This window comes from Choristoneura fumiferana, chromosome 9 (assembly GCF_025370935.1).
Source record: "Choristoneura fumiferana chromosome 9, NRCan_CFum_1, whole genome shotgun sequence".
In the NCBI taxonomy this organism is placed as follows: domain Eukaryota; kingdom Metazoa; phylum Arthropoda; class Insecta; order Lepidoptera; family Tortricidae; genus Choristoneura; species Choristoneura fumiferana.
Genome location: NC_133480.1, coordinates 8,440,552 through 8,458,882, shown reverse-complemented (window position 1 = coordinate 8,458,882; position 18,331 = coordinate 8,440,552). Strand labels below are relative to the sequence as shown.

At 35.2% G+C, this 18,331-nt stretch overlaps 1 protein-coding gene across 3 annotated transcripts in view; it reads left to right on the top strand.

The window, feature by feature from the left end:
* LOC141431127 (rabphilin-3A-like) overlaps nt 1-18,331 on the top strand; it is a 75,173-nt gene that overhangs the window by 44,229 nt on the left and 12,613 nt on the right. For all 3 annotated transcript variants that reach the window (XM_074092139.1, XM_074092138.1, XM_074092136.1), the window contains exon 5: nt 5,134-5,262. In XM_074092139.1, the coding sequence (XP_073948240.1) occupies nt 5,134-5,262 (129 nt within the window). The remainder of the gene's footprint in view (nt 1-5,133; nt 5,263-18,331) is intronic.

Sequence of the window (18,331 nt, the reverse complement as noted above, 5' to 3'; positions counted from 1 at the left end):
TTATTTGTAATATTATTGTTAGATATATTGACCCGGATAACTCACGTCTTATTTCACATTTCATGTTCAAAATATTATTGTTACGCATTATTGCTTTTAGCCGAATTAGCGATGTGCATACTCATCATTACGCATAAAATTAAAAAGCTTAAATACAGAAAGCATCATCTTCATGAAGACTAACGTCAAATAGCATAAATAATCAATTATGCGAAACAATAATAGTCTAAAAAAAATGCAATTGAAGGGGATCCCATGGAAACACAATTTTTGGGTTGTTGAAATGCAATAAAATTTGAATTGAATTGAATTAAATTTTATATAAAGACTGTATCTTTTGATTATGTTGACTTAGAAGTTTTATTTTTTCACTACTTCTAGTTCCTGACAAAAAGGGTTAACAAATGAACAGACGGACAGCAAAGTGGTCTTGTAAGGGTTATGTTTTTTCCTTTTGAAATACGGAATCCCGAAAATATAGGATCGTAGGCCATTGTTACAGAAGTACTTCTCTATGTAAAGCGGTAGGATAGGTTGAAGGTAGAAAGAGATAGCGTAGTATGCGATCTCAAGGGTATTTAAGGAAGCTTAACGCGTCTATTATGTATTAGGGCACACGGGGCTCGTGCTCAGGGCCCCCAGGCGAAAGCCCTATATAATTTTCTCTTTGAACATGAAACTACCGTGAGACTCACTCATATTAAATGATATTATAACGGATAACTCACGTCTTAAACCGAGTTTAGCTCGACACTGTTTCGGGTGTTATTGTTTAGGTTTCGGGTTATATTATGTCGAGCTAAACTCGGTTTAAGACGTGAGTTATCCGTTATAATATCATTTAATATAATTTTCTCTTTATAAGCTTTTATTTAGTTTTACCTGTCCCGTTCTGTCTGTAGTCAAATCTTGCAAAATAAATTCGACCAACTTCCAGAAGTCGGATTGACTTGAAATTTGGCATACTTATGTAAATTGCATTACAGTACAATAATCTGGTAGTGACAACCTATTCGGCAAGGATCGTCTCCGCAGGACGGAGCTCTTCAACGGTTAATGACATCGACTTGAAATTCGGTATGCAAATGTAGTTTGGGTGACAATGCAAGCAAATTCGACAAAAGTACAGTCAGCAAAAAAGGCTTATATTTAAAATGATTTTTTTACCAAAAACTTTTTTTTATTATAATTCGACAAAAAGTTGTAATATAATAGAAGATAAGTCCCGTAAGCCAGTATCTTAATCACACTTAAATAAAATGCATATTTTGATTGTGTGTACCTATCTAAAAAATAAATTAGCACATTCGCAGACAGCAGGCAAAAATGGTCATTTCCTTTCCTTAATTTCCAAAAGGGCCCTAAGTTCTTGTGTGCCTATCAGGGCCCAGTCATGGCCTAAGACGGCCCTAAGTATTAGTATAATTTCGTCACTACTTTACAAAAAGCTTGTGATCGAAAATATTAAAAAGTTTAGGTATTTTGCTTGCTTCGAGATTTAGTTCATACATATCGATTGGAGATATGAGTTTTCCCAAGTAGTGACAATTTGCCTGCTATGAAATTTACAGACCTAATACAAACCTAGAGCCTTTAATAGACCTGTAATATGCTCGGCGTAGCAGACTGATCAAGCAAACGACGCTCTTGTTCTGAAGCGACATAGCTTTTACTTTTTTCATTTAGATTTTACCTAGACAATACGACACAATAAAAGTCAGGAGCTTTACTCCACGGCGAGTGGGAGTGGTTGTATTACCTGTAAATACTCGTATGTCTGAATATAAATGTAAAATTGTAATCTTTATGGTTAATCGATAGAGATTGAAGCAAGTCCTTAGGGATTTGGTGACCACGACCAGAGGCTGTATTGTCTAACGCGTTGACTGACGTTCGTGATCGTATTTGCCATCTCTTTCTACCCTCGACTTATAACATGTGATAGAAGGAAGTGGTGGAAACGATTGTGATTCCGTGTGCGTTAAACAACAAGGCCCTGTCCGCACTTCGATTTTTTTCCGCGCGATATATATTCGTGCGAATTACTTTCCGCGCTTTATATACAACTAGCTTAAGCCCGCGACTTCGTCTGCGCGGATCTAGGTTATCGCGCGGTGGCGCCCTCTACCGGAATAAAAGGTATCCTATGTTGATCCTTGGGGTTCAAAATACCTATATACCAAATTTCATCAAAATCGGTTCAGTGGTTTCGACGTGAAAGCGTAACAGACAGACAGACAGACAGAGTTACTTTCGAATTTATAATTTTAAATAGTAGGGAAGTAGGGATTTGTTTGCGAATTTTTTTCCTCCAGTGTGTTACAGAATTGTGAGAAAAAACCGCCCGGAATAAATTCGCAGTGCGGCCAGGGCCTAAGGCCTCCTCGGAGGCAGTATTGTCTAACGCGCTGACATTCTTCCTACCCTCGTCTTTTACCGAGTGACAGAAAGAAGTGGTTAAAACGATTGTGATTGTAAGTGTGTTAGACAGTAAAGTCTCTGCACAGCGCTGCATGTAGATGTATGTTCTATGTATGCAGTATACAGAGTGGCTCATTTAGATCGGTCAGTATGGGAAAGTCTGAAACAATGTCTTAACATACGAAGATCTGTTCTTAGGAACCATGTCATCGGTTTTAATAACAAGAAAAACTGCATTCAAACATTAAAAGAAAAACTTGTTCTCAGGCCAGAACCAGCAAGGCTACTACGAAACTCGTAACTCGAAGTTCGTGTCGTGCGGTCCCTCTCGCTCTCGTATTAAATAGTGTAAGTGTCAGAGGGACGTTTTGAAAAAAAAACTTACATTCTTTCTATTTGGATATCGATAGTGTAGGTCATAAGCAATAAATTACATGTTACTATGAAACAAGGTAAGTATCTAGAATGAATAAAATGCATTGTTTTCATATTCTTTAATAACGTAAGTTTTATTTTTCAAAACATCTGGGTTCGATTTCCAAGTTGAGTACAAGTTTTTTTAAATGTATGAATGCAGTTTTTCTTGTTATTAAAATCGATGACATTGGTTTCTAACTATAGATCTTCGTATATCCTATAGTTTCAGACTTTCCCATACTGACCAATCTAAATGGGCCACCCTGTGTCCCAGTATAAAGGGGTGAGGACTGACTATCCCAGAGAGTCTAATCCTGAGGCCTTATTGTTTAACGCACTCGCGATCACAATCGTTTTCATCTCTTTTTTTGTCACACGCAATAAGATGAGGACAGAAAGAGATAGTATAATAAAATGCGATCACGAGGGCCCGCGTGTTAGACAAACGGTCTCAGGGGGGCTACTACGAAATCCGAAAAACAAATTTCGTATCGTACCGTCCCTCTCACTCTCGTTTTAAGGAATATAAGCGTCAGCGGGACGGCAAAATACGGAGTTCGAATTTTGCACTTCGTAGTATAGGGCCAAATCTAGTGGCTCACCCAAAGATTTTACTACGTCACATCGGTCAAGGAAAATGGAAAACTCTTCTACGAGCCCTATGTCCCTAGTGAGGGATAACAGGATCACATCATCATCATCATCATCATCGGTCAAGGCACGAGCCCACCCCCCTCCAATCCTCTTCCCCAGTGGAAAATAAGCCCTTGGTATGAAACTCACTATTAAGTTTATATATACTAAGCACTAGACTTAAACTGCTTTTCATATTAATGTCTCGAGATGCCCAATGCACGCTCCGTAGAATTGGCTCTCAGATATTTTAACTGCACACAATATAAAATGAACGTTGCTAGCAATGGCAGCTTTCATTTCTATTAAAGTAAGAAACTGAAATAACAAAAACATTGAAGGATAACGAAATTATCCTGGGAGCTCTACATTGGATTATGGAAAAATAAAAACTATTCTAGATTCGTTGTTGTTTTGGATAATAAATAAAAGAAAACGGGTTTTTTTATGAAAGTTCATTTTCAAATAGGTTATATTTTTAGATTGTCACCATTTAAATCTATGCTTAAGGAGAACTATCTGTCATCTTGTAAATTAGCTTTATGATAATTTATTTATTTATTTGTTGCTGTTTATCTCACTGCCTATATTTATTTTAGACGTGTTTTATATGTACGATATAATTATGTATGTACTTGCATTATTATGTATTTTTGTTGCGTTTCAATTTTCTGATCTACTTTTGATGCACCGCCTGTTGTATACTAGTCCTTCCTTCTTTCTGTAAAAAAGGTTGCCTGGAAGAGATCGCTCTTAAAAGGCCGCCTATTGCTTACCTTGTTATTTTTTCTCTGTGTATCTGTTTTCTGTATCGCTTACTATTTCTGGTGTACAATAAAGAGTCTTTGTATTGTATTGTAATATTTATCTGAACTTCGAAACTTAGTTTTTGATAGCTTCAAGAGATGCTGATATTAATAGAACAATATTTGACATTTAAGTATTTTCACGCGATACCACAACGCGTTCCTGAGAAAAAGAGATCCTGTAATGTTTTCTTTCATTCTATCCTAGCTATATATTAAATACCTGCTTAATAAATAATTGAACCGAGATAGCTGCCCGAGATAACTGAATCAAAAACATACCCCGGGAAAATGATTTGAAAATTTCGTTAAGAGCTTTTACTAATTAAGCTTTTTGCGAACGTTAACTTCGTTGATGCCAAATAATAAAATTATTACAAAGTAGCAAGTAACAAAATAATTCCATAGATCTGTATATTTTTTTACTTACATTTTGTCTATTTACATACAATTATCCTAAACTTAAAATACATAAAACAAAAAAGAAACTAAAACAGATTATTTAAAGCAGTCCCCTAAGACAAGATACCTAAGTACTTAAGTAAGTACTTTCTGTCCCCAGTGACATATACTAACTAAGAAATAATTACAAGGTAGATACTGAAATCTAATCTCATCTAATCTAATAGTTATAAATATCATTTCATTATTATTTACCTACTTTTTTCTGTTAATGCAAATAAATGTCAATTTATTTTTCTAAATACCTACAAATAATTACACCAAAGTCATGGTTACCCTTCATACAAACATTTCAGTATAAGCTAATCCTCGAGCACACAATCAAAGTCAATCAGTGATTGGTTGTTCTTCGCGAGCGGGTTTAGGGTGACCATTAATTTCGTGTACTTTTCAGGAGGCCGGCAACAGCAGTAATGAAGGGAAAACGGACTCAGAACCGGGATCACCGCTCAGCGTCCACGCTCCTACCTTCTCGCGGCAACCAAGCAACTCCGAGAGCAGAAAATCAAACGATTCACCACATGTAAGTAAGAAATATTAAGAAAATACAAAATAGCCATAGGACTAAAACTACTATTAAATTAAAATATCTAAAACTAAAGCTTAATTAACAAAGAGAGGTGGGCCTCTTGGCATGGTGCCCATCACGCAGGCAGCATTCCCGCGTTGAACTTGCGATTAGATAATATTTAAAATTATTAGAGTGGTTCCATTCCATATCTGCTTCATTTTAGCGCATAGTTCTCATGTAGCGAAGCACCAACGAGTGTAATGGTCGTTAGTTTTGAAGCGAGAAGATACTTTAACCACGTCGACAAAGTGGAGTGATGTTTTTTCTAGTCTCAAGGAAAAGTGGGGGGTATCGTTGGATAGGTCTTTAAAAACGTTATAAGTTCCTTATGTTGGACTGTACTTAGTACAATTAAAAATAATTATTGCAGGCCTACTTATAATTTTGATTAATAAAATATTGCATTTAGTAATCTGTAAAAATAGTACAAACCAGCCTGTTACCCGCGCGCGACCACGTCTGCGTGGATTTCGTTTATCGCTATCCCGCGGGAACTATGGATTTTTTCGAGATAAAAACTGTCCTATGTCCTTCTCCGGGACTCTAAACTATCTGTATTACAGTTTCTGTTTACAATCGTCTTCCAGATAATTTGAGGATGCTGAATGGTAATGCTTTTAGACGATGCCTCACAACCTGGCTCTTAGATAGTGTTTTTATAGCGTTAAAATGTATCTCGAAAGTTGACATAATTTGTATATTTTTTGTTGTTTATTCTAAGGACCCCCTCTATTTCTTACTGTATTGTCATTATATTATTATTATTATTGTCAAGTATTATTATTGAAAATTAGGAATATTTAAATTAAAATTAAATTAAAAATGATTTAGGTATTGCAGACCAGGATCCATAGTTTGTTAGTACCTTTGTTCATCCCTCGGGAACGACAGTTATTTTCGGGCTAAAATTATCCTATTATTTATTCTAGACTTCTAATACATATGACGTATGCAAAATTTAACGGGAATTGGTGCAGTAGTTACGCTTATAATAAGGATAAGGATAGTGGGATTTAAACAGATCCTTATGCAAAGTATAAAAATAACGGCAGGCACGATTCAGTTAGGTATGGACATGATAGTACAGTCAACCAATTTGATTCCTTTGCCACCACGGAACCTTACCATTGTAAATCATTTTGTTTTTCTATAACATTATTTTATCGAATGACGTGTCTGTGGTGGCCTAGAAATCAAATTGGTTGACTATACAAGCGCTTTATATTAAGTACTCTTGTAAGCGTACACTACCTTCTTTGATGTTCCTGGTTTAGTTCAAATAATGCCCGAAACATAAATTATTAGACGTAATGTTCATTGAATGAAGCGGAATTACTTTATTTAAGTACCTACCTACCTATTCAGCAACCAAGAATATTCATAGAGTTTCACAAAGACAAAAAAGCCTGGAGCTAACTGAAACAATGTTTCATTAGCGTTAAGGCGCGTCCAGACTGTCATTAAATAGTAGATTAATAACCAAGGGTGGAAAGTGACCCATTTCACCTACCCGAGATATTCGTTCAGGCGCCATAGTCGAGGGGAAATGGGTAAGTTCACCCGAGTTAGATACTCTACTTTTTATTTCGACTGTGAGTAAAGTAAAACACTACAAAAAAACCCGGCCAAGAAAGAAAGAAAGAAAGAAGACATTTATTCACTAACACAGAAGACACACATATAGAGCAAAATTTACACAAATAAAAAACAAAGAAGAGCGTGTCGGACACGCCCAAAATAGGGTTCCGTAGCCATTACGAAAAAAATAAGTAATATTTTTCTAAGGATTTCGTTTTTATACGGAATCTTCCAAGTTTAGGTATATTTTATTCCTTAGGCTGCTCTATTTACTCTAACTACTAATAACTACTAATATTTCTCTACTAATATTCTCAATAAAACTTAACCGTTATAGTTTTCATTGTAAGTGTGATGTACTTACTACCATTCTGAATTTTTTCAAATTTTTCCACCCACCGGTTTAGATTTTAGAGGGGGAACGATCGATTTTAATGAAAATTTGCATTTTAAAGTTGAATATTTTGCAATAACATCACTGAATCGAAAAATGGTTTTAGCAACCCCCTAAAAAGACCTATCCAACGATACCCCACACTACAAGGTTGGATGAGAAAAAAAATCACCCCTACTTTACGTCTATGGGAGGTACCCTAAAAATTTTTTTTTAATTTCTTGTTGTACCATTTTGTCGGCATAGCTTACATATATATCCATGCAAAATTACAGCTTTCTAGCATTGATAGTCCTTGAGCAAAGCCGCGGATGGACGGACAGACAGACAGACAGACAGATAGCCAGACAGACATGGCGAAACTATAAAGGTTCCTTTTTTGAGAAAAATGAGAATAATAATATCTACCTTACCTACCTACCTTACCTTCCTTTTCGAGCTGGCCCTATATACTACGAGTGCAAAACTCGAACTTCGTATGTTGCCGTCCCACTGACGCTTATGTCATTTAATACGCGAGTGAAAGGGACGGTGCGATACGAACTTCGATTTTCGAGCCACGGCCAACTATAAAAAAAATCGAGTTGGTCACGACTAAGGAGCTTAACAAAACTGGAGGTAGACGCCAAACGAAGAAGTTTGACTATTATTACTTATTTATATATTCCACCTCTTTCTTTCACATTTCCCGAATGACTTCAGTCTCTTTTTTAACCTAACTAAAGAAAGAGATGGAATATGGAAAGATCAAATTTCTTGTTTCAAACGGATGTTCGGCGTTCAACCTCCAGTGTTGTAGGTATATAAGCTCCTTGGTCACGACGTGCATCTAGATGGCCATGCCGAAACGTGGAAAAAAAAGTGTCATTGTCGTAACTCAATTATCTTCGACTCCGTGGCGTGATGCCATAATTTTCAAGAGCAAATGCTCGAATTACTACTAAATATATAGGTGTCCCTACAACATTTTAAGACTTCCCTCGATTTCCTTAAGATCCAATCTTTAGATCCTGATTTGGTGCTTATGGGACCTAATTGAAGACAATACAATACAATACAAAGACTCTTTATTGTACACCAGACATAGTTAGCGATACAGAAAACAAATACACAGAGAAAAAAAAATACAAGGTGAGTAATAGGCGGCCTGATCGCTTAAGAGCGATCTCTTACAGGCAACCTTTTTTACAGAAAGAAGGAAGGACTAGTTTACAACAGGTGGTGCATCAAAAGTAGATCAGAAAATTTAAACGTAACAGCAAGACATTCCTAGACGAACGCAATTTTTTTTTTTCAAATTGGTTCATAAATTAAGGAGTTCTGAGGTAACAAACATAAAAAAAATACAACTGAATTGATAACCTCCTCCTTTTTTGAAGTCAGTTAAAAATTACAGTCAAGTGCAAAAATATGGACTTATCTAACCCTTCAAAGATATGTACCATAGACTCTTATTTCGGCGTCAAGCAACGTTTCCACTAATAATGTGCGAGGATGTGTTGCGAGAGATGTGTTTTTCATCAACCAATAGAAACGCTCCATTTACATATCCTCGCACAGCACATCTCTGGTGGAAACAGCTGAGCGGAGCGAGGCGAGGAAAATGAAGCGTTTCTATTGGTTAATGAGAATCGCAACACATCCTCGCATATCTCTGGTGGAAACGCTGCTTCATAAGGCCGTGGTAACATTTTTTTGAGTGGTTCGAATAGATACATATTTTTGCACTTGACTGTACTTACATAAATCAGTTTGTTCGACTGAACATGTTTTTTTTTTATTTTATTTTGAAACGGGCATCGTACAAATTTGTCACATTAAATAACCAAAGGGCAAAACATTAAATAACACATTATCAATAACATCTTATCACATCAGCCAACCTGAAGACTACACGTTAAATTTTCAATGCAGCTTTTGCGAAACCAACTTCCTGTCCTGGCTCTATACTACGATCTTGCCCTCTTGCTGACTCTTATATTATTTAATACGAAAGTGAGAGGGACTGTACGACACGAACTTCAATTTTCGAATTTCGTAGTAACCCCTGAAACGAATGGACGCAATGGACGCTTTGTTTTGCGTCCCGACGAGAGAAATTGTGTATCAGATATTCGGGTCAAGGACTTCCTGTTCGGGGAAATGAATTTTAATTACGGGTACGGGTGGTTTAGCGTAACGTGGGCATGCTTACTTTGCTCAAATACTTATATTTGGAATACGATAATGCTGTTGCCAACCAGAATAAACAATTGATTTTTGCTTGGCAGCAGGTGTTTAACCGGGTGATGATTATTGATTAATGACCAAACTTTGATAAAGAACAAGTAGGTGAAATTACTGGCACTTGTGGTATCCCATGTTGGGCCTCTAGGTTGGCAACGCATCTGCAATACCCCTGGTGTTGCAGATGTTTATGGGCGGTGGTGATCTCTTACCATCAGGAGACTCACTTGCTCGCTTGCCATCCAGTCGAATAAAAAAAAGGTCTTCCTGCCTCAATAAGTTGCATATAAATTATATAACGTGTTACAAAAAAATCGTTAAAAATATAATAAAATAAATTATTTAACGAAATATATTATAAAGGTTGCCTGGAAGAGATCGCTCTGAAGCGATAAGGCCGCCTATTGCTTACCTTAGAAAATCTCTATGTATATACTTGTGTTCTCTGTACTGTTTACTGTATTGGTGTGCAATAAAGAGTTATTGTATTGTATTGTATTGTATATTGTCGACAAACATGGTGCGGGTGACACTTGATGCACGTTTAGTTTGACTCAAAAAAAGTTGCTGCGGTCTTAATATATGAAAGTATATTTCAGATGTAGCCTGAATATGACTGGCGTAAAATATTTGAACATAAAGAACTAAGTATGTTATACGAAGTAAATTTAAGCCATCAGATTTTTATAATGAATTAATTAAATTTAAAGCACAATTAAGTGAAGAGACGTAATATGCATGTAACGTAACACCAAAGACTCGTTTAATGATGGGACCTAATGGATTTTGAGTTATATCGGTAATTATTAATTGGTAAGTAACGATAACGAATATTCTTGCAAACTCCATTTAGCCTTACTCGTAAGTGGCAAATAATATTCCAACCTAATTTCACTAATATTCTCATTAAAAATAGCGTAATAACCGGATTAATGATGACATTAATTATGATTAAGATTTTAAATTATTAGTTTTATCGACTCAAGTTTCGACACTTTGACTCTCTAGTCTTGTGATATTGACAGCTGTCACCCGCACCATGCTAAATGAAAGTACTCTTAGATGAATGATTGGTCTCGCGCGCTCGCTCGACTAGATACCGCCCTAACTAAAAACAAAACGTTCGTGAATGCGGCAACTCAATATTGTAGTGTGCGTAAGAACGGTGTCAGAACTGTCAGACAATTTGCAAGGATGCTAGTGTGCGTGACGAATTGTGTTGCCAGCTGCTACACTGTTACCCGAATTATTGGGAAAATAAATTATTCTGTGGTCTATTAAGTTACTGGTTACAAAATGTATCTTGGGAAATACTTAGAAATTAAGAAGTAATTAAGAGTGAATATATTAATATGTTTGTGTATAGGTTAGGCGTAGGTTTCTTCTTTAAAAAAATGGTAGGTATGATGTAGGTATATCAATGATCAGGCCTCACTTTTAATTAAAATATATATATATTTAAGGACATTCAATATTTACAAATTATTACTGAAAATTTATGGACTGAGTCACCAACTAAGAAGTTTTGCGTACTTAACACGTTGCACCTATAGTTAAACCTAATAATAATGTACAGGTTAATTTAGACTAAAATTAAAAAAAAAAATTTTTTTTTAAAAAATATACATACATAGGTACATGCATACATACATACTTACATACATACGCTTGAAAAACATAACCCTCCTTCGGGCAGTCGGGTAAAAAGTTAACATTTCAGGAAAATGGGTAGAAATACGAAAAAACAATTTTTTCCTTTCCCGTAATACCTAAGTAAATCAGCTGATCGGGCTTTTGACTGGGAAGACGAAAAACATTTTTAATTTTAAGACACATTCACCCCTTAATTAAATAGTGTCGGGTAACAATTTATACACCTTCAGTGTATAATATCACAAAGATAAACATTAAATAATATAGAACTAGGTTATGTATATATAATAATTACGTTAGATACTTAAATAAAATAAGTTATTAAAATTTATCATCATTTAATGATGATAACAATAACATTCAATTTATTAAAATCTCAACCACGGGGAATTTGATTCTTGTGTACGCGGCAACACAGAATGGCGTTTAGGGTTCATGTTATTTTATTTTGTAATTTCGAAATTATACGATATTTACTGATGGTATGTGATCCCAGTGTCCTTTTTATTTCTTGTAGTATTATTATTAAACAGCTTCACTGCGAAAACTGGCATTTTACTTCGGTTTATGACCAAAATTTAACAAAAATTCGGGACATGCACATTACACACAGTTTGCAACGCGACTGACTCGCCTCGGGCTCAGGTACGCCGATTTCGGCGTACTATTTGTTGCCGCATTTGACAAGTACGCCGGCGGTATCTAGTCGAGCGAGCGCGCGAGACCAATCATTCATCTAAGGAAAGTACTGTTACTGTAGTAAGCGCTCGCCCAACAAATTATTGCTATAGTATGTTTTTTTTATTCACTGAACAGAAAGAAATTTGCAACCATCCATAAGAGTAGGCCCTATTTTTAACCGACTTCAAAAAAAGGAGGTTATCTATTCGGAAGTATTTTTTTTTAATGTTGTTACCTCAGAACTCCGTCATTTATGAACCGATTTGAATTTTTTTTTGCGTTCGTCTAGGAATGCTTTCAATTATCTGATGATTGGATCCTAAGGAAATCGAGGGAACTCTTCAAATATTGTAGGGACACCTATGGTAATTTTGATATATTAAGTAGTAACTCGGTGCATTTTCTCTTGAAATCATCATTTGGTGAAGTGGAACTGATGATGAAGACCACAGTTGACCATTGGCGTTACTACTCAATAACAAGTATTTTATGGGTTGAATTTCAATTACTTTAACACAGTTGCTAAGCAATTTATGCTCCTAGTAATGCATATGGTGAAATGGAATGGATGGTGAAGCACCAGTACTCCTCAATAAAGAAAGTCTCTACATCGGAAAAAGCAATCTTTTGTAAAAGGTGACGAGCAATTGACATGAAGCTATTGTATCTTAGATTGCTTACACTAATAAGGGTGAAAAAAAAATTATAACAAAAAATTGGACCGACTACAAAAAACCTTGTAAATAATTTTCTACCAGTCTGAAGTCGGTCGGTGCCTCAGCACGAGCCAGCAGGAGTGGACCTATAGTCGTCTACCTCACCTATTCAATCAATCCTGCTGGCTCGTGCTGGCTGAGGCACCGACCGACTTCAGACTGGTAGAAAATTATTTTCATGGTTAAATTTTTTGTTATAAAATTTTTCATAATATAAAGAACGTTTTTTACTCCCGAGGGCCACAGGAGTGAGTGTTTTTTTTAAGATTATAAGTTGCTTCCACACATGGAGTAAGCAAAATTAGACATGAAAAGAAATGGAAGAGATTTTCATTGAATCGGAAAAATTGCACGACAATAAGGAAATTTACAGTTAACATACAAAATAGGTTTTGAACGTACATACATATATAATGTATGTACTTAGTCAGTCGCGTCTGCTAACTACGTAGGTAATAAACGAACAATTTCGAGGGCAGATGAATTCAAATTGAGTAGATAAAGTTAAATTAAGGCTCAAGGCTTGAAATACGTTAATGAGGAAATGGTTCTATTTTTAACATCAAGTGCTGAAGGTTTCCAGAATCGATTGGAAAGTTTTGTTTTAGATGTTTTTAGTTAAAAAAGTGTAAAGCACAATTTTTTTTTAACTAGCCCTTACCCGCGACTCCGTCCGCGCAGCATTCGTTTATCGCTATTCCACGGTAACTATGCAATTTTCCGGGATAAAAACTATCCTATGTTCTTCTCCGGGACTCAAACTATCTGTATACCGAATTTCGTCTAAATCGGTTGAGTGTTTTAGACGTGATGAAGTATTAAACAAACAAAGAGACCTCCAAACTTTCGCATTTATAATTTTATAGTGAAATAATTATTTTAACTGAATACCTAACAGATAATTGAGATATTATTAGATTTGTCAAATCTGTCGAAATTGCATTTAAGGTAATATCAAATTTCTAATTATTTAGTCTGAACTATTTTCGCTTTTTATTCTAAATTATTAATGTTCCTTAGGGATTTTACACATAATTTAGAAGTAGGTACTTAATAATAAGAGCATACTGCTCTCATAAACGAAAAGGCGGTATCTCAAAAAAAACATCACTATTGGATTATTTACCATCTGATGCGGAATATCTTAAGCTAAAGAATGGTATAAATAACTCAAACATTTTTTTTTATCACATTGCAGAGTCCTACGTTCTCCATACCATTTCCATCATAAAATGTTTAGGGGTTTTCAAATAATCTGTTGTCATTATCATTCATCGTCATTATTCATTCATTCATCATTGGTCATTTGATTTAAAAAATATTACTTAAGTATGACGTCACAGATCGTACACGGTCCTGTACAAAAAGTACAAAAAGTGGCAAAATTAGACTGCTATAAAAAGTATGTCGTTTTATTGATAGTGTCACATACTCTTGGTGTAAATTTAGCTGACGATATTTATTTACAAATTTCAAAGTAAAATATAAGTAGGTTCCTAAACATAATAATTTTATCCTTTTATACTATCCGAGGCGGCTGTCAAAGAGATACGGCCCACATATCAGTGAATAATTGGGCTGAACAGGGCCCACTCCGCGTGTTTGACATGTAATATGTGTTTGAAATTAGTTTTTGTGCACGACTGAGCATATCGAAGAGAATATTTCAAGTTATAATAAGTTCAATCCATCTACTTGTGGAACATAATTCCTAAAATCCTCGCACAGTACATTTCTAACAGTTGAGCGAAGCGAGGATACGTAAATCAAATAAGGCGTTTATAATTTTGAACATGAAACTACCGTGAGACTCACTCATATTAAATGATATTGTAACGGATAACTCACGTCTTAAACCGAGTTTAGCTCGACATGTTTCGGGCTATTTCGTACCCTTCTTCTCAGGAGCACGCGACTCGGCGGCTGCCGCAACACGCACACTACAAACATACAACAAAAACAAACAAAACAGAAAAAACAAAAAAAAAAACAAACGACAACAACAGAAAACAAAACAAACAAAACAGTTTTAAATACTCGTGCTGCGTCATCGGTTGGTGTGAACGTGCCTTTACGGAGCGATGTTGTTAGTGTTGTGTGCTCAACTACATTAGACATTGACAATAAAAATGACGATAAAAATGCGGGTAGTTGTGCGCCGGTGTTAGTTTCGTCGGGCAGTCGCACGAGCAGAGCGGTGGCGCGTAGTGTGTGTGTTGCGGCAGCAGCCGAGTCGCGTGCTCCTGAGAAGAAGGGCTACGAAATAGCCCGAAACATGTCGAGCTAAACTCGGTTTAAGACGTGAGTTATCCGTTACAACATCATTTAATAAGGCGTTTATAATTAGTTCTTGAAAATCACATGCCTTGCAACACAAACAAAAAATTCGTGAAGTTGTTTGTATTTTCAAATTAGGTTTTACGGGATTTTGGACTTGAAATAAAAAATACAAAAAGATTCCAAAAAACCAATCTTTGTTTGTGAATGTTTGTTACTGTCATACAATAACGACTCAATGAATTTTGGATTAAAATTGGCACGCAGGTAATATAACCTGAATTACCACATAGGATACTTTTTCCAAGAAAAATTGCATATCTCCCGCAGGATACTGAAATAGCTAGTAGTAGTAGTAGTAATTTACTGAAAATTAAAGAAAAACTATCACAGCATATAGTAGGCGTTAAAGGTTAACGGGTAGGTAGGTACCTACCTAATAGTTTATCGAAACAACAACGAGAAATATAAATTATTTCATAAATTAATTAGTATCGGAACCAAACAATGCGTGCGATCCGACACACACTTGGCCGATTTTTTTATTTGGTATGTAACGCGCTTAATTAAATATTAATTTATGAGCTGATTTCAATGATTCGTTTTTAAGCTAAAGTAGGGACCAATTTCAATTTGAAGAAGATATTCCATCTACACGGATAAAAACAAGAGATTGAATAATGAATTCTGTTTATTAAATTGTAGCCACTTCTCGTCAACAAATTCTATTAGGTATTATTATTACATATTACGATGTCTTCTGATGATTCTTTCAAATTTAAATTCAAATTCAAATGATTTATTCAGTAAATAGGCCGCAATGGGCACTTTTACACGTCATTTTTTAAACTACCATCGCTTTCGGAAAGACCATCATTGCCAAGAAGAATGAAATGAAGAAACTTGGCAGAGTCATTTTTTCATAATAATATAATTACAAATAAAATACTTAAAAACTATATTATACAATTAAAGAAAAAATAATAATAATTAAAATACAGGGATGTATGGGGTCCCTTAGTTACAATACTAAACACTAACTATATCTAAACTATATCTACGTTCAGTGGAAGTGTAGAATGCTTCCACCGTCATAAACTTTAAAATAATAATAACAATAATTTAGTTCTGAAATATAAATTTCAGGTCAAGTAACCATTAAGCTTTTGGATTTCGAAGGCAAGTTCACGTCTGCCGCCCCCAAAGTTAGCTCACACGCACTCATGTCATGCTCTGAAAGCAGAGCGGTACCGAGGGCATGGTATGGTTTGATATGATTTTTCAGATTTGTGTAAGTAAAATTGTACCATTTGTGCCCAAATAAATATTAAAACGATTTTTTTCACAGATCTGAACCAAAATCGATAGGTAAATCCTTTCTTTTATTAATTACGCATTCAACATACTCCAGAGCCACTCGTATACAGGATGATTTCGGGGTCGTCAAGCAGAAAATGAACATCTAACATGTATAGGTATTTTCATCAAAGGATCACAATAGGAATGGGACTAAAGGTATTTATATGTATGCCTTAGAATGTTTTGTACAGCAAGAAAAAAACAAACTGGAATGATTGGAGATTATGTTCAACCTATTTTGCGTATTGTGATATTATTTCATTATTACTAATATATATTTTTTTAATTCGTCCGTTCGGACAGGCTAAAGTCGGGGACCATATCGCCTCGTCATCAGTTATCTATATCTATATATTATTTATATTATATATTTATATATATTTATTATATCTATATAAATAAAAATGAATCGTAAAATGTGTTGCTATAAGCGCAAAACTCGGGAACGACTGGACCGATTTTACTAATTCTTTTTTTGTCGTGTTCGTTATTGTCAGGAGAAGGTTTTTATGGAAGAAAATACAGAAAAAAAAACCGAACGTTAGCTAGTTACTCATAATTTCTAAGTATTCTCAAAGACGGTTAGTTTTCAAAGAGGTTCGAGTTTAAAAAGTGGGATTACCATAAGTTATAGTTAAAAACGCCTTAGCCTTCTGAACCTAACCTATCCAAGTCGCTTCTGCCGCTTCGTCATACTCGCCGCCACATAATTTAACATTTACACATATTATTATGATATACCTAATGTATGTTATGTTAAAAGAAATTAGTCCATATACATCTTACACAAAGTGAAGTTTAATAACGTTATATAATTTAAGCCTTATACGTTAAAAAAATATCCTTTATGTTGTTATAGCTATACGTTCATTATATCTTGTGAACGTTATTAATATGAAATTAGATATTTTGTAGTTATATCTCGTGGGACGCTCCCGTGTACGTCTGTAAATCCCAATCTACACTGGTTCAAATTATAACTAAAGCCCAAGCTCTCTCAACCTAAGATTCGCCTATGCCCAGCATAAAGGGAGCTACTTATTTGTTCATAAATTACATCATTTATTGAATAAGGCGTTACTTTGCGGATGTCCATATCAATGAAGTGAAACAATTACTTTGCTCACCCGCGACTTTTATGATAGCTACGTATTATATGCGAGAAATGTGTGTTCATGCAGTTCCTCCACCTCCACCCACAGTGTAGTGTGGTGGTGGTAATGGATGGGTTTGTGTGATTTGTGTGTGTTCTTACAGTGTGAAGGTGGAGGAAGTCACATTTCTTTTCATAAGCGTAGCTATTACAAGATCGCGTTTGACCTAAGAAGATAATTGTTTCAGTTTCTTTATTTGTTTAAGAATATAGGTAGGTATTGTCAAGGTTTATTTTCGAAGTGGCTTAGTAAAGTAAACGCGTTATTTGAACCTGAAGATGATACCTGCCGCTCCTAGAATGTCGAGGCCGGGCTCCCCTCTGTTGCCAAGTCGCTTATAAACCGCGGAAAATGTCAGCGAGCTTATATTACATATAAGTGCACAAAAAGATACTTTTTTTTATAAAACGAGGGGGCAAACGAGCAGACGGGTCACCTAATGGAGGGCGATCAATAGACATAGGTTGAAGTTTAAGCAACTTTTTTCTTTCAACATTTAAAACAAAATCTGCCAAATGCGAATGGGACTCGCGCACCGAGGGTTTCTTATAAATTCTTAGATAGAGCACGATTTAAACTTAGGTAACTATGAATATATAGTGCTAACAGAGACCTGTTTTAATGCAAGTGATACGAACTGTGAGGTCATTTTTAACCGTCTTGAAAAAATTTGGGTATTCATTAGTAAAATGTATGTAATAAATTTTTAGTTTTCAAAAAAATGGTATGTGTATTTTATGATAAACCTGTTTGACATTGGATTTAATTTATTTATTTATTTATTTGGGAAACAAACAGCATAGTATATGACACAATTGAATATAAATTAATTTAGATGATACATAAGCCAAAACAACAAAACAATATTTGGCTTGGATCACAAAATTTCAAGTTTATAGTTGTCAGTGAGAACTCAATAAATTTTTCGGTATAAAATTTTGTTGAAAAAGGATTTTTTAAACTCTATTTATGTTTTTATCTAC